We start from the raw sequence: 24,381 nt of genomic DNA on the forward strand, positions 1-24,381 counted from the left end.
TGGCCTCGAACTCACAGAGATCCGCCTGCCTCTGCCTCCCGAGTGCTGGGATTAAACCTCTGCTTTGCTTTTTAATTATTCATTCTTCCTGCAAATTATCCATTGATTGGGTGTGGTGGCTCACGACTTTAATCCCAGCACTAGGGAGGCAGAGGCAGGCAGATCTCTGGGTCCCTTAGTAGTTCTTTATGAAAAACAGAAAACACTGCTCTTTCAGAGAAGACAAAATGTACAGGTCGACTCAAAGGACAATGGTTGACTTTCATCTCAAGTACACCATCTCATCTGAGTATGCTTGAGCAGAAGCAACCTACCCAATCATACCCAAGGCATTTTTAGGAAATGCTCCTCATGTCATCAAAATACTGTTTCTAAACTGGTGGTGGCAGTGTCCACCTATAATCCTAGCACTGAGGTAGAGACAGGAGGATCAGAAATTCCAGGTCATCCTTAATTACATAATGAGATTAAGGCTAGCCTGAGCTACTTGAGACTTATCTCAAAAAGAGGGTGGGATAGAGGGATGGTGGGATGGTGGAAGGACAGAATGGCACTGGCTATTCTTCCAAAGAAACTAGATTTGATTCCCAGCACCCACATGGCAGCTCACAACTGTCTGTAATCCTTGTTCCAGATCAGGAATGTTTTTCTGGCTTCCAAAGGCACATACATAGGCCAAATTAGAAAATTCCTGGGTGTTGCTTTTTTAAATTAAATTTGGGTTTCTATAATATTCTTTAGTTATGATGGTATTCCTGTTCTTTTTGGATTTGGTAAGGCATAGTTTTTTTGGGGGGGGGGGGTTTATGTTATTTTGTATGGTTGGCCTTGGGTTATGAGAATACATGTGAATGTCAGAGAACAACTTGTAGGAGTGATGTGGATTCTTTCCTTCTACCTTATGAGTCCTAAGGATTGAACTTAAGTTCTTCAGGCTTGGTAGTAAATGCTGTGACCCCCTGAACCATCTTGACAACCTATAAGACAGTTTTTTTTTGTTTTCACCAATTTCTTTTTTCTGGTTGAATGCCTTAAGGATTTAAATTTTGTACAACATTAAAAAAAAAAAAAGCCCGGAGGTGGTACACACCTTGAATCCCAGAATTTTTGAAGCAGAGGCAAGCAGATCTCCATAAGTTTAAGGCCAGCCTAGTCTACAAAGCAAGTTCCAGGGCAGCCAAGGCTAAACAGAGAAACCCAGTCAAAAAATACAAAATAAAACACACACACACACCAAAATCCTACATTTCAGATCAGAAAAAGCCACTTGTGGTGCTAGAGAAATGGCTCAGTTGTCCAATTACTTCTGACCAAAGTATATGGACCTAAGTTTGATCGCTAGCACCCATGTGAAAATGTCCAACCAATGTGGTGGCATGAACATGAAATCCTAGAACTGGGAAGGTAGAAACCCGGGGCTTGTTAGCTTGCCAGTCCAGATGAATCAGCAAGCTCCAGGTTCAATGAGAGATCCTGTCTCAAAAAACAAGGTGAAGAGCAACTGAGTAAGACACCTGAGGTCAACCTCTGGCCTTTAAATTAATGCACACACACCTTCTTCATACATATCTGTGTGCGCACGTGCATGCATGTGCATGTGCACACACTGTGCACACACACACACACACACACACACACACAAAATTAAAAAATTTTAGAGATCAGCTAATTTGATACAAGAGTTACCTTCTATGTACTTTAAAAGCCTCTGGGATGGTAATAAAGGAAACCGAATTGGATCTAACACTTCTACCACATGTTTTCTTCTCTTCCCCAGGTCTTTCAGAATCCACTGCATTGCAGCTAAGAAGACTTGGTACTCATCTTCAATGCTAAGCTCCTCACTTCGTAAAATTTTGATCAGCTGATCTTTTGTAAGTGCCAAGAACTCTTCTCCACTATGAACCTCCAAGAAATGGACATGAATATAGTTTTCTGTAAATTCCAAGAGATCATGGCAGGCAATTTGCTCAGAGAATTGAAAGAGTCCAATGCAGTTCTGTGGATCAATTTGTCCTTTCAGAAAATCACAGCAAAGATTAACAACTTCAGTCAACTGTAGCATGTCTGCTGCAACAATCAATTCCTGAACATTATTCACAGCTATGTTCACTAGTCCTAAGGAAATAGGAAGATAAAATAGTCAATAAATCAGAACAAACATTTGGCTTAATATTTTACTTGCCTTCAATAATAGTTTAATTTTTGCAGAGTAGAAACTAAGCAAACAGGACATATGGAAAAAATTTAAGTGACAATGATATTTAACATTCGTGGAACAACTAGGCCAGGTGTGGAGGTGCATGTCTATAATCTACCAGCACTTGGGAGGCAGAGACAAGATAGTCTCTGTGAGTTCAAGGCCAGCCTGGTCTACAAAGTGAGTTTCAGGACAGGCTCCAAAGCTACACAAAGATATCCTGTCTTGAAAAAAACAAAACACCATTTATGGAACAACTATAATAAATCAGTCAGTTTTAGTTGTGTTATACACATTTAACATTCATTATAGTCCTGGCTAGTAGATATACATTTTCTTATTATTGTATTAAGTAGACAGAATTAAGGAGTTTAAATAACTCTTCTCCAAATTATATGACAGAAAGGCTGGGACTAAGCAGTAACAGCGTTTGTGGCTCTTGCAGATGACCCAGGGTTCAGTTCTTAGCATCTACAGGACAAATCAGTGGCCTGTAACTTCACTTCCCACAGGAATCTAGAGCCCTCTCTGGCCACTGCAGGCAATGCACACATGTGATGCACATATATTCATGCAGGTAAAAACTCTTACACACAACATAACTCTTCAAAAATGTTTTGAAGCCAGGCAGTGGTGGCAAAGGCTTTTAATCGCAAGCACTGGGGAGGCAGAGGCAGGTGGATCTCTGTTGAGTTTGAGGCTAGCCTGGTCTACAGAGTTCCAGGACAGGCTCCAAACTTACACAGAGAAATCCTGTCTTGAAGAGAAAAAAAAAGTTTTGAAAAAACCGTTTGACTTAGTATAAGTTGCAGATTAGAGACTGACATTTAAGCCAACACTTTAACACTTTACTTGTTGGTAGAGACAAGGTCTCACTATATGGAGCAAGCTGGCTTCCAATTCCTAATCTTCTTGTCTCTGCATCCAGGGTGCTGGGATTAAAGAAGTGCACACTATATCCAGGTAAAAGTCATACTTTTAACATACATTGCATGCAATTAACAAACTTACTGAGGTACTGGGGAGGGAGAATAAAGCAGATTTACTATATTCATTTATGGTAAAATGTCATAAAGTGTTAGTTTTATAATGAGTCATAATCAAGAATCTATAACATATGCGAGACTACTAAACATTTTCACTAAATATTTAGATTTCTTCCCCCAAAGACTCCATGTTCATTTTCTTTTCTAAGACAGGGTCTCAGACTCACTGTGTAGCTGAGGATGACCTTCAGTTCCTAATTCTTCTGCTTCTACTTCCCAACTGGGATTGTAATTATGTGTAGCCATACTCAGCTTCACTTTCACACTTTATGTAGTAACTTTGGAGGATATAAAATAGCTAATTATATTTAAGGTAGTAGAAACACTGTAATTCTCTTACCTAATGAACTTTCCATCCGTTCCTGTGCTTTTTAAAAATTTTTATTTATTTTATTTCACATGCATTGGTGCCTGCACATATGTCTGTGTGAGGGAGTCACAGGTAGCTGTGATCTGCCATGTGGGTGCTGGGAATTGAACCTGGGTCCGCTGGAAGAGCAGTGAGTGCTCTTAACTAGTGAGCCATCTCTCCAGCGCCTCAGTCTTATACTTTTATCCCTTTGACAAGTCTGTGGACAACTTAGAGCCTTGCACATAATAGATAAGCACTTTATCACTAAGCTATACCTCCAGCCTTTTAAAATTTTTTATTTTATTTTTTGAGAGCTTGTTTGGAGGTTCTAGCAGGGGATCGCAGCTACTCATGTAACCTTGACTGGTCCTCCTCTATTCAGGGAAGATGCAGCTTAGGGAGGGACACACATGGAGCAGTGAGGGAGGAAGGGGACACTCACCTAGCCAGCCAAATTAGCCAAATCAACCCTGGCGATCAATGGGGTGACAGATGTCGCAGCCAGATCGCCCTCACATCCTTATTTTATTTCTTTAGATAGGGTTTTACTCTAGCCCTGGCTGACCTGGAACTTGTTATGTAAACCAGGCTGCCCTTAAGATCCTCCTACCTCTGCTTCCTGAGTGCTGGGATTAAAGGTGTGTACCACCATATCTGGCCGCCCCCAGCCTTTTATAACAATCACTGCATTAAACTATTTGTCCAAGCTGGGCATTGGTGGCGCACACCTTTAATCCCAGCACTCGGGAGGCAGAGGCAGGCGGATCTCTGTGAGTTCGAGGCCAGCCTGGTCTACAAAGTGAGTTCCAGGACAGCCTCCAAAGCTACAGAGAAACCCTGTCTTGAAAAACCAAAAAAAAAAAAAAAAACTATTTGTCCCAAATTTATTTTCTTGGTTCTATTTATAAAATTTGATTTGGACATGCCTTTAATCCCAGCACTTAGGATCTCTTTGAGTTTGAAGCCAGCCTGGTCTCCAGAGCAAGTTCCAGGACAGGCTCCAAAACAATACAAAGAAACCCTGTCTCAAAAAAAAAAACCCAAAAAAACAAAAAAAATTATTTATGAGTGAATAACCAAAAGGATTAAAGTTACAGGAAGAGTATTTTGAATACAAATTTAGGTTTAAAAGTATAAGATATTAGGATTCAGCAAGGGGATATGTAGAGATATATATAGGCTGCAGAAAAAATTTTATCATTGCTTTCTGAAAATTTCCAAGAAAAAAATACAAGAGAACAAATCATTTTGTATTTTCTTAAAGTTAAAAATATTTATTGTGTGTGTGTGTGTGTGTGTGTGTGTGTGTGTGAATGTATGTATTACACCATGCACATACAGGTGGAGGTCAGAAGAGGTCATTGGATCCCCTGGAACTAGAACTACAGTTGGTTTTGAGGGGATATATAGGTGCTGTATCCTCGGAAAGAATAGTTAAGTGCTGTTAACCATGGGGCCATTTCTCCAGCCTCAAATAGCAAGCATTTAAAAAGCAAAATACTTCATTGAGTCATGCAAATGTTTCCCCCACCCCACCCTGCTTGTGTCTGTGTGTGTACACGCACATCACCACACCACGGATGAAGGTCAAAGAACAACTTCTTGGAGTCAGTTCTCTTATCCCACCACGTGGATTCCAAGGATCAAACTCAAGTCATGAAGCTTGGTAGTAAGTGCCTCTACCCACTGAGCCATCTGACTAGATCCCTCTAAATAGTCTCTTAAGAGGAATTGGTATATTGTTAAAACTAGAACAAATAAAGTACTTGTTTCCATTTTTTCTCTAACTGTAAGAGTAATTAAGGGCTGGAGAGATGACTCGAAAGTTAAAAGCGCTTGCTGCATTTCCCAAAGACACATCTTCAGTTCCTAGCACATGTGGAGGCTCCTAACTATATATAATTCTAATTCTAGGAGACTCAGTGCCCTCTTGATGTTTTTGGTATTACAAGCAAGTGGTACACTTACTTCTACACATGCAGGTAAAACACTCATTCGTATAAAATAAGAATAAACACACCTAAGCCAGGTGTTGGTGGCGCACGCCTTTAATCCCAGCACTTGGGAGGCAGGAGCAGGTGGATCTCTGTGAGTTTGAGGCCAGCCTGGTCTACAAGAGCTAGTTCCAGGACAGCCTCCAAAGCCACAGAGAAACCCTGTCTCGAAAAACCAAAAAAAAAAAAAAGAATAAACACACCTTTACAAATAAATAAACTTATGTAAGTTACTTTAGTCATGACATCTTATCACAGCAACAGAAAACTAATACATGAATATACCTGTGTAAATGAAATCTAGAAGTAACTGAAAGATTCCAGCTTCAATTCCTAGAATCTGTACAACATCTTTTGAAGACTCTTTCATTCCTCCAGCGAACAAAGCTGCGAAGTATGGACTACTGGCAGCCAGAACCAACCGATGAACCTGAAAGGTTTCCTTCCCAACTTGCAGCTGTACATCACAGAAATGCTGTCCACTTCTCATTTTGTTGATTTGGGCCAAGATGAGCTGGGCATGTTTATCAGAGGAAAATGAACTATCACCAGCCTTGGCACACTCTTCCTTAGACATGATGATCACAGGTCAGTTAAAGAAACTGTTACCCATTATCTGCAAGATCAAACAACTGAGATCAAACAACATATATTTTTCTATTCACATACACATGAAACATTCTCTGTCATTTATTTAGGATCATAAAACACATACCAAACAAATAAGGGCTAAACTGTATGGTATGATTTCTAATATTCTTTCTGGTAATGGAATGTTTACACCAAAGGATGCTTCACAGAAGAAATAAGCACTAAACTGAGCACTAAAAGATAAATAGCAGTAAGGTATGAAGAATGGTTATAAACCCCTCCTTGGGTAAAGAAATAAAGGTGCAAAGGCACAAGTTGGATTGCTACAGCAAGGAAGAAGACAGCTTAGGCAGGATGAACTTTTTGTTTGTTTGTTTGTTGTTTTTTGAGACAGGATTTCTCTGTGTAACTGCCTTGGCTATTCTAGAACTCACTCTGTAGACCAGGCTGGCCTCAAACTCACAGAGATCCGCCTGCCTCTGCCTCCCAAGTGCTGGGATTAAAGGAGTGCGCCACCACTGCCTGGCTGGCAGAATGAACTTCTAAAAATCAACTGTGACCAGTCCAAATGTCTGCTTAAAATCTTTCAAACTGTATGCTTCCCTTAGCATACAAAGCCTTTGTGGATCTTTGTCATAACCCAAGACTCTGTTCAAATATAGCTTTTCCAGATATTTTCTTGTTTCTCTCTCCTCTAGACTTGTGGCCATCCTAATCTTACCTATGTTATACCCTATATTATACTTAACCTTCTTAGATATCCTGGCCATCTTAATCCCAGCTCGCTCTCTCTCTCTCTCTCTCTCTCTCTCTCTCTCTCTCTCTCTCTCTCTCTCTCTCTGTCTCTCTCTCACACACACACACACACACACACTTCTTTAAAGATAGTCCCTTCATACCAGGAACTAGCTTTTATTGCTATAGGAGCAGTCTGCAACATGTATCAGCATTTCAAATGTTTGTGACATAAGAAATAATAAAAAGGTTAGGTTTTTGTTTTATGAGACAAGGGTCTCAAACTTGTAATGACTCTGCTACCCTCTGACACCCTAGCGCCAGAATCGCAGGCTTGTGCTGCCATACCTGCCTCAATTGTTAGCTTCTTTACAAATTATGCCACCTGTAGTTTTTTTTTTTCTTCTTCCTCCCCCCCCCCCAAGGGTCTCACCATACAGCCTTAGCTAGACAGGAACTCACTATGTAGACCAGGCTGCCCTCAAACTCAAAAAGATCCATCTGCTTCTGTTTCCTGAGTGCTGGGATTAAAGTTCAATGCCACCATGCTTCATCCTCATTTGTAATTTTTATAATAACTAAGAGATGAGAAGAAAAAGAGGATCTTCTCTGAGGTCACAGAAAAGGGAACTATCAGACTTTCCCCAGCATTATATTGACAGTCTAATGTTTATTTATTCTAAGCCTAAGGTTCTTCCTACCATATCATATTGCATAGAAATTATCAAATGGGGTTGTAGAGAATGGAACCCAAGTACAGAAACCTGAACCTAAATCTTTATGGGTTTAACAAAAACATGTCAATAGTCATTTCAGAACTCCAGGGCTCTTCAGGTAGGCATGAAGTCGGATATAACAAAACTCCAATTCTTTTAGCATTTCTTATGTCACAAACAAAATTGGAGCTAAGCAATGTGATAGATTGCAATAAGATAAATTCAAGTAACTGAATAAAGAAACAATGTATTCTTATAAGATAGGCAGATAAAGAAGAAATTTTAAGATGATTAAGGTATTATAATTTAGGTATGAAGGAACACTAGTAATAAAACTGACAGAACTGTTGTAAGCTGACTTTGTTGTTGTTGTTTGCTTGTTTTTTAAATTAGTTCATGGGGCTGGAGAGAACACTGGCTTCCCTTCCAAAGGACCCCGGTCAATTCCCAGCACCCACGTGGCAGCTCACACCTGTCTGTAACTCCAGTTACAGTAATTCTGACAGAGATATAAATGCAGACAAAACACCAAAGAACACAAAATAAAACAACAACAAAATAGCATTCAGTCTAAATTATCAGTAAGAACAGACTGGGGTTGGGTGTGGCAGTGAAGAGGCAGGCAAATCTCTTAGTTCTAGGCCAGCCAAGACCTTATCTTAATAACAATAAAACTGATAATCATGGCTATCTAGAAACTCTCTGAGAGGCTTGAAGGGGGCCACTAAAATTTCACTTCAACATTAACAGGATGCCAACATCTTACAAACAAGCCTATTTTCCTCATACGGAAATTCAACCTGTAGATGTTACTAAACATTGCATGGCTGTCAGATTTGTTTGTACTTTGTATTCTCCCTGGTAGCAGATTTTGAACCCCTGAGGTGCGATGCCAGGTTTCCTACATTGTCTCTTACTCAAGGTATGAAAGCACAGCCACTAAGTCAAAATGCCTCCTACTATGAGAAACAGTTAACTGAATATTCACTCTGGAAGTAGAAAACCAGAGTGTTTGTTCCCAGTAAAAGCTGAGTCTATCCCATTGCCAGTGGAGTGCCTCATCCCATGCAGCTGGGAAATGATTGTACACACAAATAGGAAAAATACAGTGTGTAGGGAGGGATCTCGGGACTATGCCTCGACAGATCCAACTTGAAAAGCAGTTTATTAGCTAATGATGGACACGATCAGAGGAATTAAAGAGGACCTATGTTTTGGTGGCCTCGATTTTCCTCTCAAGGGCATCTGAAAGTTGATTCCGTAAGGTGGCCAGAAGTCCAGTTGAGCATGAAAACAACTGAGACTCTTTGTGCTTGAGTTGGAGGCTGTAGCTAGAGTTCTCCCTAAACTGATCGACACTGAAGGCAGAAAATCAACTCAATGCTACTGACAACGCCAGCAGGTAAGCAGTTTCAGACCACAAAGCCGGCAGAAATCGGGGACAGCAGCCGGCTTTGGGTTTCACAAGTGGGGGTGGGGAGAGCAGAGGCCGCGGCGCCGTAGACGGGAGGGAGCTGCGGCGACCGCGACAACACTTGGACGGTCAGAGGGCCTCTGGAGGTGGCAGGAGGAAAAGTGCGTTCCAAAGCACAGTCGCTCGCATCTTCCCGGTCCGGTGAGCCAGACACAAGGAAGCTCCCAACCCTGTGAGAAACACCGGACGCACGCCCTGCTTACCCGCCGCGTCCCTTCCCGCCGGCGCCCTCAGAGGCTCTGCGTGCGCAGTCGCGGCGGGCGGCCTAGGGGGCGGGGCCAGCTTGTAGTGACTGGCCGCTGCGACACCTCAAGGCGCAGCCTCTACGCCCAGTACGGGGACCTGCTCCTGCGCATGCTCGGCTTCTGGGCCCGTTGCCTCGCAGCCGCAGGCACTAATTGGTCGCTGCTGCAGCTGTTTGTTCTGCTAGCCTCCCTCAAGCCTTGGGCTCGTGCGCTCCCCTAGTCCGTTCCATGCACACTTTCTGTTCTTGAGGTGTCCCAGGCCAGCCGTCGATCTCGGCGTTGAGGAAAAACAAGTGCGCGGTGCTTCTCGACCAGTTTTATTGGATCATTTCCTGAGCCTCTGTTTGACAGACTTTGAGGGAAGAACTCAAAACGCCCCGTTCCTTTTCAGAGTAGAACACCATAATGCGTCTCATTAGTGACTTCTGAACAATTTTTAAAGATTTTATTTTTAGCCGGGCGTTGGTGGCGCACGCCTTTAATCCCAGCACTTGGGAGGCAGAGGCAGGCGGATCTCTGTGAGTTCGAGGCCAGCCTGGTCTACAAAGTGAGTTCCAGGACAGCCTCCAAAGCCACAGAGAAACCCTGTCTCGAAAAGCCAAAAAAATAAAAAAATAAAAAAAATAAAGATTTTATTTTTAAATGTGTGTGTCTAACTGTAGAGTTGTGCTTGTAAGTGCAGTGCCCATAGAGGCCAGAAGAGAGCCGTAGATCCCCTGATGCTGAAGACACAGGCTGGGAACAACTCAGGTCCTCCTTAGTTTAAATGGAGTTATGGAACACGCCTATAATCCCAGCACTCAGGAGGCAGAGGCAGGAGGATCTCTGAATTCGAGGTTAGTCCAATCTACATAGTTCCAGGATAACTAGAGCTATGTAGAGAGACCCTTTCTCAAAAATACACAGAGAGGAGGGGGGAGGGAGAGAGAGAGAGAGAGAGAGAGAGATGCTTTTTTAGCCACTGAGCCATCATCTCTCCAACCCTCAAACTTTTTGTTCTTTTTTTTTAAATCCTGGCTTATAGTGCACAAAAATATTTCACACCAAACACATACCACATTCTTGTATATACAGATGTGTAGCTAAAACAAAATATTCACAAAACTATGCTTACATTTACCCCCACATGCCTTCAATTTCTGCTTTACATTTCACTATGAAAAAATGCAAAATAAATTCTGCAAAAAGTTCAAAAATCTTGTTGAGGACATAGAAAAGGAGGTAGTGGTGCACGCCTTTAATCACAGTACTCTAGAAGCAAAGGTAGGCAGAGCTCTGTGAGTTCAAAGCCAGCCTGGTCTACAGAGCAAGTTCTGGGACAGCCAGGGCTACTCCGAGAAACCCTATCTTGAAACTGAATCCTCCCAAAAGAATAAAATTACAAAATTTGCTGGAAAACAGATAGACTTACAATATTAAGCAAAGTTACACAACCTCAGAAAGGAAAAGTTACATGTTTTCCCTCATATGCAGGATCTAGCCAGTAACATATTTTATATGCAAACAACTGTACTTATGAGTACAGTATAAATCTAACACAGAAAAGAGAAGAAAGTCCAAATATCAGGGGATCAGAAAGGCCTGAATGGACACTAATTATTAAAGAGTATACAAAACTATGGTGTTTTTTGTTGTTGTTCTTATTTGGGTTGGAATTTTTTCGTTTTTGGTGGTTGATAGCAGAAAAATATATAGTGAAAGTGTAAATCCAGTATGAAGTTCCACAGCTACAGAATGGCTACCCTAACTGTATGGAAGTCATTGAGATGTTAGACTGTGGGTCTTGTTAATTTTAATGCATGACGTTTATTTTGTTTGCAAAGTTTGTTTTTGTAATATAGTTTATAAAAAATTTTAAAACGGATGAAGCACTAGCACATGCTATAATAGGTATGAAAATTTTATGCTACCATAATAAGCCCATCATAAAAAATACGTTGTATGATTACATTAATATGAAATATTTAGAATAGGAATATATTAAATTTGCATTTGCAAGGAACTAAGGGAAGGAGTGAGTGTTAAGGAGTACAGGACTACTTTTGGTATAATAAAAATATTCTAAAATTAGGTAGTGGTGACAGTTGCATTGCTATGGAAACAGAATAAAAAAAAACCACCAAACTAAACTGTATACCATAAGAGAATAAATGTTATGGCATGTGAGTTATAGCTCAATAAAAGCTACTGTGCTTGTTTAATGTTAGACTATGTTATTCCTGTGCTCAGGGCTCTCCAGTGACTTTCCATTTCTTTAGGGCAAAAGTCAATTTCTCCCAGTGTAAAAAGATTGTGCAGAGGGAGCCAAAGGTTAAGAGCTATCTTACAGTCTGCCCCGTGGTGGTGCACACCTTTGATCCCATCACTCTGGGGAGGCAGAGGCAGACAGATCTCTGCATTTGAGGCCTGCCTGGTCTACAGAGACCAGGGAAGCCAGAGCTACACAGAGAAACCCTGTCTAAAAAAAAAAAAAAAAAACTTAAAAGAAAATAATAATAGGGCTGAATAGGGCTGGAGAGAGAACTCAGAGATTAAGAACACTGGCGGCAACCCTGTCTCAAAAAAAAAAACAAAAAAACAAACAAACAAACAAGCAAAAAAAAGAACACTGGCTGCTTTTCCAGATGTCCTGAGTTCAATTCCCAGAAACCACATGGTGACTCACAACCATCTGTAATGAGATCTGGTGCCCTCTTCTGGCCTGCAGGCATACATGTAGGCAGAACCCTGTATATGTAATAAATAAATAAATCTTTAAAAAAAGAAAAAATAATAATGGTAGAGCAGCATCTGTCTAGCCCCTCAATGATGGGGGATGTTCTTCTGTATATATGTTTCTCTTATTGGTTGATGAATAAAACACTGATTGTCCAATAACCAGGCAGGAAGTATAGGCAGGGCTATGAGAGGAAGGAAGAAGGAAAGAGGGGGAAGCCGAAAGGGAAGTGTCACATAGATACCAGGAAGATGGGACACGCCAGGCGTAATCTGGTAAAATAAGACCATGTAGAAATATATAGAGAGTTATGGGTTAATAATTAAGAGAGATCTAGCCAGTAAGAAGCCCTAGCCATTGGTCAATAATTTTATAATTAATATAGCGTCCGCATGTTTATTTGGGGTGAATCGGCTGTGGGGCCAGGCTGGAAAGAAACTCCAGTCACACATCAAAGATCCTTCATAGTGGCAAATAGCATTTAGAGTTGGGCACCACAAGGGACTAATTGCTAGAGTTAAAATATGTATTATCTTCAGAAGATTCTGGATTGGTAATACCCAGTTTTTTGGTAATTTTCTTGGGCTGAGTGTGATAGGATATAACTTTAATGCTTACTAGCAAGAGAATGTTAAGTTCAATGTCAGCTGGGATACACAGAAAGACCCTGTCTCAAAAGTAAACAAACAAAAAACAACCCTTGTTTTTGGAAGATCATATTAATAAGAGAGTGCAGACTTCCCAATTAACCTATTTCCCAACAGCTAACCTAAAAGTGTACTAATCAAAATTGAAGTTTTTGGACTTGAGAGATGGCTCAGAGGCTAAGAGCACTGTATACATAATAAATAAATAAATCTTTTTTTTAAAGTGAAGTTCTTGCCGGGCATTGGTGGTGTACACCTTTAATCCCAGCACTTGGGAGGCAGAGGCAGGTGGATCTCTGTGAGTTCGAGACCAGCCTGGTCTACAGAGTGAGTTCCAGGACAGCCTCCAAAACAATACAGAGAAACCCTGTCTCGAAAAACCAAAAAAAAAAAAAAATTCTCTGTTTCTCTCATTTTTCCTGAAATGTGATAGTTTGAGGAAGAAAATTTAATGGGAAAAAAAACTTGCTTATGGTGATGTGTGTTTGCAATCTCAGCACTTAGAGGTGCAAGAGCAATAAGTGCTCTTAACTGATGAGCCATTGCTCCAGCAACATTAATATAATAATGTCTCTTAAAAAATGAAACCAACTTGGGCCCGGCAGAATGGCTCCCGCAAAGAAGGGTGGCAAGAAGAAGGGCCGTTCTGCCATCAATGAGGTGGTGACCCGAGAGTACATCATCAACATTCACAAGCGCATCCATGGCATGGGCTTCAAGAAGCGTGCTCCTCGGGTACTCAAAGAAATCCGCAAATTTGCCATGAAAGAGATGGGCACTCCAGATGTGCGCATTGATACCAGGTTCAATAAAGCAGTCTGGGCCAAAGGAATAAGGAATGTTCCATGCTGTATCCGTGTACGTTTGTCCAGAAAACGTAACGAGGATGAGGCTCACCAAACAAGTTGTACACATTGGTAACCTACGTGCCTGTTACCACATTCAAAAATCTACAGACAGTCAATGTGGATGAGAACTAACCTGCTGAATGTCAAATAAAGTTGGAGAACTGGAAAAAGAAAAAAGAAAAGAAACCAAAATAACTCTACATAAAAGAGCATGCTTTCAGGTGTGGATGCAAACTTTGCTGTAGAACTGTCAGAGGCAGAGACGGAGGCAGAGTAGAACTGCTTGAATTAACCAGAGAAATGTATAACCCTGAAATGCAGAGAAGAAAGAAAACAATGTGGTGGTTTCCTGGAGAAGAGGATCAAGAAAAGGAACTGCCAGCAAGTTATACACAGTGCCTTCTGCTTGGTTTAGGTGCCCGGCCCAGTAGTTATCAATCATCCTGCAGAGCCATTTTATATGCTCATTTGAGAAGTAAACCAATAGGAAATTTGAGGATAAGTAGCTCATTTGCACACTAGAACAGAACTGAACTCAAAGCTCATAGTCCACCATTGTCTTTACTTCCCTCCAACTTCAGCCCTCCTTGAATGCTGACTAAAGAAGACATGCTGGTTTTGACTTTTATCTGACATTCATTGTTTTATTTTGGCTAAATGGGAGAGAGGTGAATGCTGGATGGATACTTTGTGATCTGGATTTTATTTCCTCTAGAAGTCAGTTTCATTACTTCCTGGAGTTGGTGAAAGGTAGCTTAGACATTTTAACAACAGTTGGATTTAGCCAGAAAATCACATCCCTAACACTATATTTTTTCCAAATGAGCCTTTTTTCTCCCACAAAGTGCTTTCCAAAGACAAGAGAGTCTATACCATGGGCATTTGTTCTCGACTTGGCTGCCTATTAGAGTAACCTGGGTTTTTTAAATTATACTGTTCTTCATCTCCAGAGCTACATTTGTGTAGAGTAGTATACAACTTTCTTTTCTGTTTGTTTTGTTTTTTCATGGTAGGATATCTCTGTGTAGCCCTGGCTGTCCTGGAAATCACACTGTAGACCAGGCTAGCTCCACACTCACTGAGATCTGCCTGCCTCTGCCTCCTGAGTGCTGGGATTAAATGCACAGTAGATTTAAAATTTTGTCTATCTCGTATATGGGTGCGTACCTGCATATGCATCTGTATAACACATGATCCAGGCAAACACAAACTGGTCCCGCCCCTTGGGGACCTGGCACACATGTCAGGCAGTACCCTGACTCTGTATGTAGGTGCAAAGGTCCCTTTAAGAGACAAGCTCCACCTGCTTCTCTTTTCCTACTATTTCTCTGAGGAAGCAGGTCACTCTTTTTTCTCTCCCTCCCTCCCTCTCTCCCTCCCTTTCCCTCTCCCTCTCCCTCTCTCTCTCTCTCCTCCCCCAATAAACTTTCCACAAAAGTTTTGTCTGCTGGTCTCTGTCTGTCTCTCACCTGCCATTTGTCCCTCCCACCATGGGGATTCCCACCAAGGTCCCTCCTCACACTATATTCATAACTTTGGTGTAGTGTCTTAGGGTCTAAGAAGGTGTTTTTTTGTTTTTTTTTGATAGAATTCAATGTATGTTCTTTTTTTTTTCCAGTTTAAATTTAGATAAGAAACGAGGTTGCTTCACAAGTCAGTTCCAGGTCCCTCTCCCATTCCCTCCCCTCCTCCCCTAAGAAGGTGTTTTAAGGTGTAAAGTTTATGTGGGGACATGAGAGCTTAAGATGTGAGGATCTAAGAATGTTTTAGGGTCTAAGAAGGTGTTTTAAGATGTACAAATGCAAGTTATGAAGGCCTGAGGATGAAGAGAAAGTGATTTGAGATGTTTAAAAGAAAACCAACATGGGGCTGGAGAGATGGCTCAGAGGTTAAGAGCACTGGCTGCTCTTCCAGAGGTCCTGAGTTCAATTCCCAGCACCCACATGGTGGCTCACAACCATCTGCAATGAGATCTGACGCCCTCTTCTGGCCTGCAGGCATACATGCAGGCAGAATACTGTATATCTAGCCGGGCGGTGGTGGCGCACGCCTTTAATCCCAGCACAGACAGAGGCAGGCGGATCTCTGTGAGTTTGAGGCCAGGCTGAACCAACAGCCTCCAAAACAATACAGAGAAACCCTGTTTCGTAAAAAAAAAAAAAAAAAAGAAAACGAACATGTTCCAGATTTCTCTCTTTTATTATGCTACTGTTCATAGTCTTAATATTAATCAATAAACTTATGATAAGCTATTTATCCAACTCTGATAGAGTACTAAACACCATACTACACCGCAAATTGCAAACTCAAGATTTTATCAACCTTTGTTGTTTTCTAACTATAGACTTCGAAAGTGCTTGCCATTGTACTAATAATATCTGTCAGTTTTCCAGATGCAAGGAAGAGTGCTAATGCTTTTAACCAAAATACTTTCTGACATGATTATACTGCCGTTTCTACAAAGCAAATTTCAGTACGTATTAAAAACAGTCCCTAAAACCTTTGTTTTCACAAACTCAAAGAATTCTTATTAGTTCCAGGGAGTCAACTTGGAAGATTAACCTCAAACAGGTCAGATGCATCTGTCCCTCAATTACCAGGCTCTAAGCAGCCCAAGCCTCCCCACTTTTCCCTGGTCCTGACACCCTCCCCTTCAATCACCAGGAGCTAAGACAAAGAAATTTTCCCTTCAACTTAATCTTGTCCTCTGCTCTGACAACATCTTGCCAGGTCTAAGAAACAGGGATGGTTCTATAGAGTCTGAACAGCAGCAAAACAACCAGCTATTCCAGGACGTGGCAGCACCCCAGCTTTCTCAGGTCCCCCAAAGATGGTCAATGCCCCCCAGGTCAGCAGGAAGCAGTCTCGAGATCTTGATGCCCTAATTTCCTAACCTGCCACACCTAATCTCTCACTTTTTTTGTTTTGTTTTGTTTTGTTTTTCGAGACAGGGTTTCTCTGTATTGTTTTGGAGGCTGTCGGTCCAGCCTGGCCTTGAACTCACAGAGATCCGCCTGCCTCTGCCTCCTGAGTGTTGGGATAAAAGGTGTGTGCCACCACCGCCCGGCTAATCTCTCACTTTTTAAATAATAATAATAATAAAGGGAGGAGCATTACCATCCAGGGAAATGCAAACCCAGCCCCACCCCTTGGGGACCTGGCACACATGTCAGGCAGTACCCTGGCTCTGTATCCAGGTGCAAAGGTCCCTTTAAGAGACAAGCTGGGCCGGGGCGTTGGTGGTGCACACCTTTAATCCCAGCACTCTGGAGGCAGAGGCAGGCAGATCTCTGTGAGTTCGAGGCCAGCCTAGTCTACAGAGCAAGTTCCAGGACAGGCTCCAAAGTCACAGAGAAACCCTGTCTCGAAGGCATGGGTTGGAATGATGGATCAGTGATTCAGAGCACTGACTGCTCTTTCAGAGGACCTGGGTTCATTTCCCAGCACCCACATGGCAGCTCACAACTGTCTATAATTCTGGTTCCAGAGGACCTGACACCCATGGCAAAGCACCAATGCATATAACATAAAGATTAATAAATTAAAAAAAAAGGAAACAAGCTCTGCCTACTTCTCTTTCTGCCGTTTCTCTGAGGAGGCAGGTCACTGTCTCTCTGTCTCTGTTTCTTTCTCTCTCCCCTCTCTCATCTCTCCACCCTTTCCCCAATAAACTTTCCACATAAGTTTTGTCTGCAGGTCTCTGTTTATCTCTCACCTGCCATTTGTCCCTCTCCCGCGATGGGGCTTCCCGCCACTGACACACCTCAGGAAGTATTTATAACAATGTGCATGTCTTGTGCCCTCAAGGCCACTGGAACCTCTGGGACTGGAGTTAAAGGTAGGTGAGAGCTACCATGTACTACCCAGCTACTGAACCTGGGTCCTCTGGAAATGCAGCCAGTGCTCTTAACCCCTGAGCCATCTCTCCACCCCACCCTGGCTTCTTTACATCAGTCGTCTCAGATCATTCATACTATATCCAGAGATCTAGACCTTTCTATTGCTTTTATAATTGCTAGGGTCACGTGAAACTCTGGGACTTTCTGTCACTTGCTATTTCCATGCTCCTCTAGGGAACACTAGAATCTTGTTACTTCCTCCCTAGTTACCCTGGGAATAGGGTGTAGAGGCCAAAGACTTGTTTATCCAAAAACACCACCAAAACATCTCTATTTGGGCTTACTGCCTTTTGTATCCTCTATCTAAAAGGATGTCAAGGTTCACGTTGTAATTGGATTCTCTCCAGGACTGAAGTTTCTGCCATAACCACACCCCATCAATCAAGCCTGGTCTCCGTCCATCCTCCTTGCTTCCCCCCAACTATTTTCTACTTCCTATACCCCAAGTTAGTCTTAGGCACAGGAAGCTTGCTCTTTTCCATAATATGAATTTGCAGTCAAAAAAGTTTTAACTCTGAAAACCAAGATAGTTTTGGGTATGAGATGTCATTTTTTTTTCTAGCGATGGGAAGTGAAGCCATGAGTTCACTGAACTGTAAGAGGAAAAAAAAGGGGGGAAGGAAGGACTGAAAAAGGACAGTCTAGTTCACTTGTTCTCCTATAAATTCAGAGAAATATTTTCAGTAATCTAGGAATCTTCTGGAAGAAAATTGATATTTTCATGACCAGGAGCTGAGGGCATCCAGGTCTTTTTTTTTTTTTTTTTTTTTTTTTTTTGGTTTTTTTCGAGACAGGGTTTCTCTGTGGCTTTGGAGGCTGTCCTGGAACTCGCTCTGTAGACCAGGCTGGCCTCGAACTCACAGAGATCCGCCTGCCTCTGCCTCCCGAGTGCTGGGATTAAAGGCGTGCGCCACCAACGCCCGGCTCCATCCAGGTCTTTTGCTGGGATGAGGGTCTAAGTACTCGATTCTGACAGGGAGTCCTAGAGTTACTTTTGCCTTCTCTGTCTGAGAACCAGGACTTACTGCATACACACAGCAAAGCTTCTCATTTACTGGAAATTTTCTTACAAGTCTTTGTTTTCTCAGCTCATACAAGTTTTCCTGGGTAAACTTCCAGGAAGAGAGAGAACCCTGTGTGAGAACTAAGGGCCCTACTTGAGGAAAACTAAATTCTTGGGCTCAACTGAAAGAGAGCCCTGTTTTTCTACAGGTCCCATGTGTTTCTGCAAACTGAGCAAGGAAAAGACCAATGTGGGGAAGGAAACAAAAGAAACAGATCTTTCTTGTATTAGAAACACATCTGAATTCCAGTTTCAGCTTGTTACCAACCAGTTACATAAACACAGGAAACTACTTAACCTTTATGCATTATGTTATCTATCTGTAGATAGGGCATTGTCCCCAAGGAACCTACATTAGGTTCATAAGGGATCATAGGGCTGCCACGATGCTTAGTGGGTAAAGGTACCAATCACTAAGCCTGATGACCTGAGTTGATACCACACAATGGAAAGAGAGAACTTACTCCTGGAAGCTGACCTCTGATCTCCAACACACACACCATGACGCATGTGTGACCCCCCACATAAATAAATATATGTTAAAAAAAATAGAAAGGAAAACGCGATAACATAGTTGAAGGACCTCATGCTCTGTTTGTCCCTGTGTAAACACACAGCATTGTTCCTTTGAGTGTGATTGTTTCCTCTATGGCCAAATAGGCTAATGGATTTCCTGCATGGGTAGCATGCTCTCTAGCTGCTGTGGGGGTCCCTGTGTAGCCAAGCTCAGTTTCCTCCTTCATGCATATGGTTTATTTTGTCATTTGGCATTGCTTCAGCTTGGGCTGGCATTGAACAGATTACATTCAGGAAGTGCAGCCTGGTTGATCTGAGTCTCCTGAGATAAGCAGTTGGAAAACCATTTTCTGGATCCTGCATCATAGATAAGGGCTTTACTGTTCTTTCCCTTCACCCCTATGCTGCCTCATTCTGGCTCTGTTCTCAGCTATCACTAAATTCCCTGTTTTCTGCTTCTGTTTCCCTGCTTGTGCTTATAAATGTGCTGGGCGGGGGAAGACCTTCTGTAGCTGTGAATATATATTTCTCTTATTGGTTAATGAATAAAGATGCTTTGGCCAATGGACAGGCAGGATGTAGCCAGGTAGAAAGTATAGGTGGGGTTACCAGACTAGGAGAAGGCCAGGAAGAGGAACGAAGAGAATCACCAGGGAGATGCCATGTAGCATCTGAAGGATTAACATTCGGGAGCATTACTGATAAGCCACAGCCTCGTGGCAATACATAGTTTAATAAAAATGGGTTAATAATTAAGAGAGAGCTAGTCAATAAGATGCCTGAGCCACTGGCCAAATAGTTTATAATTAATATAAGCCTCTGTGTGTTTATTTAGGACTAAACATCTATGGGACTGGGTAGGACAGAAACTCCTTCTACATGCAATCTTACACTCTGGCCCAGGGATTGGGCCTCCCTAGACCATAAATTGTCAATTTAATTCTATCATCTACTTAGACATTTACCTAGTCTCTATTTAACTGGTCACAAGTAGGAGGCTGTCTGGTAACTTGTTTCTGTAACTTCTCCCCAATATAAAACCACTGGGAAACTTTGAAGGAGAAAACACTGGAATTGGTAGAAACTATGGAGGAAACAGGGATAATATTGTTATCATGCACATCACACATGTACTGACACTCATACTCTCCAGACATTCACATTATGCACATGCATCAAAGATATATATACACACATGTACGTTGACACAGTTACATACACTGATGTTCACATGTATATGCACAGATGTATACACCTTTGACCAGAAATTCTTACTTAAGCCAGCCAGTGGTCTTAAATGCCTTTATTTCCAGCACTTGAAAGGCAGAGGCAGGTGGATCTCTGTGAGTTGGAGGCCAGCCTAATCTACAGAGTGAGTTCCAGGATAGGCTTCAGAGCTACACAGAAACCCTGTCTTGAAAAAAAATCAAAAATAAAAATTAAATAAAAAGAAAGCCTTACTCAGTGAATAGGCAAATTGATTGACTCTGATTCTTTTAAAGATTTATTTATTGGCCGGGTGGTGGTGTCACACGTCTTTAATCCTAGCACTTGGGAGGCAGAGGCAGAGCAGAGGCAGAGGCAGAGGCAGGTGGATCTCAGTGAGTTCTAGGCCACCCTGGTCTATAGAGCGAGTTCCAGAACAGCCAGGGCTAAAAAGAGAGACCCTGTCTCAACCTTCACCTCTCAAAAAGTTTATTACACATGTTTTGTGTGTGTAGATGTGAGAAAGGATTATGCTCAATTGGAGGTCAGTGGGCAGTTTGCAGGAGTTGGTTCCCTTCTACTGTGGGGGTTAGGGATTAGACTCAAGCTATCAGGACTGGTGGCAAGTGCCTTAACCTACCAAGCCATCTAGTAAGCCCAGTTTTGTTTTTTGTTTTGTGTGTGTGTGTGTGTGTGTGTGTGTGTGTGTGTGTGTGATTTTTGTCTCCTCCCACCCCTATTTGGAGCTAGAGACTGAACCCCGGACCTTGTACTTGCTAGGCAATTGTTTTATCATTGAGACAAACTCCTAATTCTTTGATTACTTTTACAAGGTTTTAGATGGGTTGAAAGTTTTACTTTTTGTTTTGTTTGTTTGTTTGTTGTTGCTTTGAGAAAATATTTCTCTGTGTCACACAAGCTGTCCTGGAACTCGTTCTATGTCCAAGCTGGCCTTGAACTCAGAGCTCCATCTGCCTCTGCCTCTGGGAATGCTGGCAGTAAAGGTGTGCCCCACTGCCACCTGGTTGAAGGCTTTGGTCAACCAGTTACATCTGTAAATTGTAACACACAGAGATCCAGGCCAGACCTGAGAATTCACTCTGAGTTCTAGAAGAGTCTAGAGAGTACTATACCTCTGTTTCAAATAACCCAAGAACTCTCATCAGCCTTTATAGTTCATATAGCACCACAGGAGCTAGAGAGTATTCTATCTGGGAGAAATCAATTTTATGACTTTGTCTGGAAATAGGACAGAGATAAAGAAGCCCAGGGGCCTATTTGACTTTACTCAGTAGCCATATTGTCAGAGGTACCCTTGAGCAACTGGTGTGGGTCTTACCTTTTTATTACTGCTGTTGCTAAGTTATAGAGATAAACTGTCAGCTCTAGAGACAGCCGCTGAAGTCAGAACCATTTAGCTTTGGACTAAAGTGGAGGCTAAGTACATATGTGCACACGTTAAATTAGATACAGAGAACACTTAGAAAAACACTTCCAAGTCCCTGGTTGTTAAGTAGGTCTATTTGTTTGATTGAAAAAAGTGTCCTGTTTTTTTCATATGACTGAGTTCAAAAAGGATTAGAGCAGGACAGAAGGACACTATGTCACCTAGTGTAATCAGTCGTCAGCATTCTCCAGAGAGACACAGGGTAAAAACACTTACTGACCCAGCCTGATAACCGGAGGCTCATCCCTAGAATCCCTGACAGAAGAAACTGACTTCTGAAAGTTATTCCTTGACCTCCACAAGTGCACCTACAATCTCATGCTCACACAGCACATATCTACATATCTATCTATATAAATCTTACTATTTATTCATTTATTTTGAGACAGGGTCTTACTATGTGGCTCTGGCTGGCCTGGAACTCATATAAACCAGGCTACCCTCAAACTCCCAGAGCTCCACCTGCCTGTTTACTGAGTGATGAGTATAAATTCTTCTGCCACCTCAACTGGCAATAAGTCTATTTTTAAAGGTAAATGGGACCAGGGGATGGTGGCACACACCTTTAGTCCCAGCACTCAGGAGACAGATACAGGTGTATCTATCTCTGTGAGTTCAAGGCCAGCCTGGCCCACAGAGCAAGTTCCAGGACAACCAGAGCTACACAGAGAGACCCTGTCTTGAGAAAAAAAAAAGTAAATGGATAGCAAGAGAGAAGGATTAACGGTTAAGAGCACTTACTGCTCTTGAAGAAGACTCAAGTTCAGTTCCCAGCACCCTCGTTATGGCTCACATATGCTGTGACATTTGGGCCACCACCCCACATTCTCTCTCATACACAATAAATAAATGCTTTTTAAAAAAGCATTTTAAAAAGTGAGTGGAGCTGGGGATGGTGGTATATGCCTTTAATTTCAGCACTTGGGAGGCAGAGGCAGGCTGATCTCCGTGAAATTTTTAAAAAAGAGTGGAGAAAATGGGAGAAGTCAGTTTGAAGGACCAAGTAGTCTTTTTCGTTTTCTTTTTTTGTAAAGAGAAGTGAGAAGGAAGTAGGTCGCATAAATGGAGTTGACTGTGTTTTGTCTCAAAACAATTCCAGTTGCTTGGGGACTGGTGATACTGTCTGGGCCTGACATTTCCGGTCTATCTTAAACATCAGTTCTGAAGACCTAGTAATGGCAGCAGATCCGATTAGGTTTGCTATCCTTCCTTTCTTCTGCTCTTTTCCTTTTCTCTCTGTTTTGAGATAGGAGTCTCTCTATTACATGGGTTGGCCTAAAACTTGGTCTCAAGGGATCTTCCTGCCATCAAATCCAGAAACATTATTATTGTTGTTACTATCAGCTTGTACAGTCCTAAGGACTGAGTCCAGGGTCTCAAGCATTCTAGAGAAATGCTTTCCCTTTTGCCTGAGAGTGGCTACTTCTCCTCCTCTTCCTCCTTTTTCTTCTCCTCCTACTGCATTTATTTTTCGGAAGAAGGTGAGGCATGAGTACACAGATGGAAGTCAGAAGTCAACTTTCAGGACTCGTTCCCTTTTTCCATTATTATGGGTTCTGGAGATCGAATTCAGGCTGTCAGGCTTGGTGCCCCTACCTGTAGAGCCATTTCACTGCTGGAAGAGTGTAGTTTCTGGGAGGACTTAAGCTGGGGGATTCTGACTGCTCTGTTGTGGAATATTACTTTAACTAGGCAAAGATGCATTACATTTGTTTCTGCTGAGGAATATTACTTTAACTTTATAATGGTGTGTTACATTTGTTTCTGCTGAATTTATTTAATGATGTAGGATGTGTTGCACATGTTTCATCTTGTCTGCCTAACGCACCTGATTGGGCTAATAAAAAGCTGATTGGCCAATAGCTATGCAGGAGAGGGGTAAGTGAGGCAGGCAGGCAGACAGAATACATAGGAGGAGGAATCTAGGTTAGAGAAAAACCAGAGGAGAAGAAGAGAACTAGAAAAAAAGAAAGTGACACACCCAGGTCAGCCAGCCAGCCAGCCAGCCACAGAAGAAGCAGGAAAGGAAGAAAAAATTCCAGAGGCAAATGGTAGATAAAGAGAAACAGGTTAATTTAAGTTAAGAGAGATAGCCAGAAACGAGCCTAAACTAATATGAGCATTCATAAGTAATAAGACATATCCGTGCCATGATTTGGGAGCTGGTTGGTGGGCCAAAAAAGAACCTGGTACACTGCTCTCTTTCCCATATGCAGAGAAAAAACACAAAAACCAAACAAACAAGTGAGAAGAAATTAAGGAATAACATAAACGCCCAACTCTCTGCAGGTCCTTAGAAAATGTTAATTTCCCTTTACATGTTCTTTGGTCTTTTGGATATCAAATGATCTTTCTTAGGCTCTACTTCTCTACCAGATGGTAGTCTGGGGAGTTATCTAAGGAGGCCTGAGTGGTGCTGACTGTAAAAGCTTTGTAGAAGAGTACTCCAGCACTGAGCACAGGAGATAAGCAGGACAGAAACCCTCAGTCTCAGGGAGTTGATACTTTGCCGTGGTGGGGTGGGCTTTAAACAAAAGCACAATGACCACACAATATAGCAAATGAAATGATGAAATTCTAGGCTACAGCCTGTGGATCGGGTGGGTGGGATTTCATGGAGAGACGCAGGGTAGGGGAATGAAGGTTTGGTCTAAGTTCACAGTAACAACAGAGATAGATAGGTTCT

The 24,381-nt window shown here is 42.1% G+C and overlaps 1 protein-coding gene and 1 pseudogene across 2 annotated transcripts in view; one reads left to right on the top strand and one right to left on the bottom strand.

The window, feature by feature from the left end:
- The window catches only part of LOC101838660 (intracisternal A particle-promoted polypeptide), a 33,043-nt gene extending 23,626 nt beyond the window's left edge, over positions 1-9,417 (bottom strand). The window contains exons 1-3 of one of the 2 annotated variants that reach the window (XM_005072062.4): positions 9,312-9,415; positions 5,878-6,208; positions 1,687-2,118 (exon numbers count right to left, since the gene is read on the bottom strand). In XM_005072062.4, coding sequence (XP_005072119.1) covers positions 1,687-2,118; positions 5,878-6,169 — 724 coding nt within the window. In that variant the 5' untranslated portion in view covers positions 6,170-6,208; positions 9,312-9,415. Of the gene's footprint in view, positions 1-1,686; positions 2,119-5,877; positions 6,209-9,311 lie in introns of both variants that reach the window. The other variant, XM_040756913.1, reaches the window with a different exon arrangement.
- A 3,896-nt stretch (positions 9,418-13,313) lies between these two features.
- Positions 13,314-13,728, top strand: LOC121144087 (annotated as a pseudogene).
- Positions 13,729-24,381: the final 10,653 nt, after the last annotated feature.

This window comes from Mesocricetus auratus, unplaced genomic scaffold (genome assembly GCF_017639785.1).
Source record: "Mesocricetus auratus isolate SY011 unplaced genomic scaffold, BCM_Maur_2.0 Super-Scaffold_100014, whole genome shotgun sequence".
Taxonomy (NCBI): Eukaryota; Metazoa; Chordata; class Mammalia; order Rodentia; family Cricetidae; genus Mesocricetus; species Mesocricetus auratus.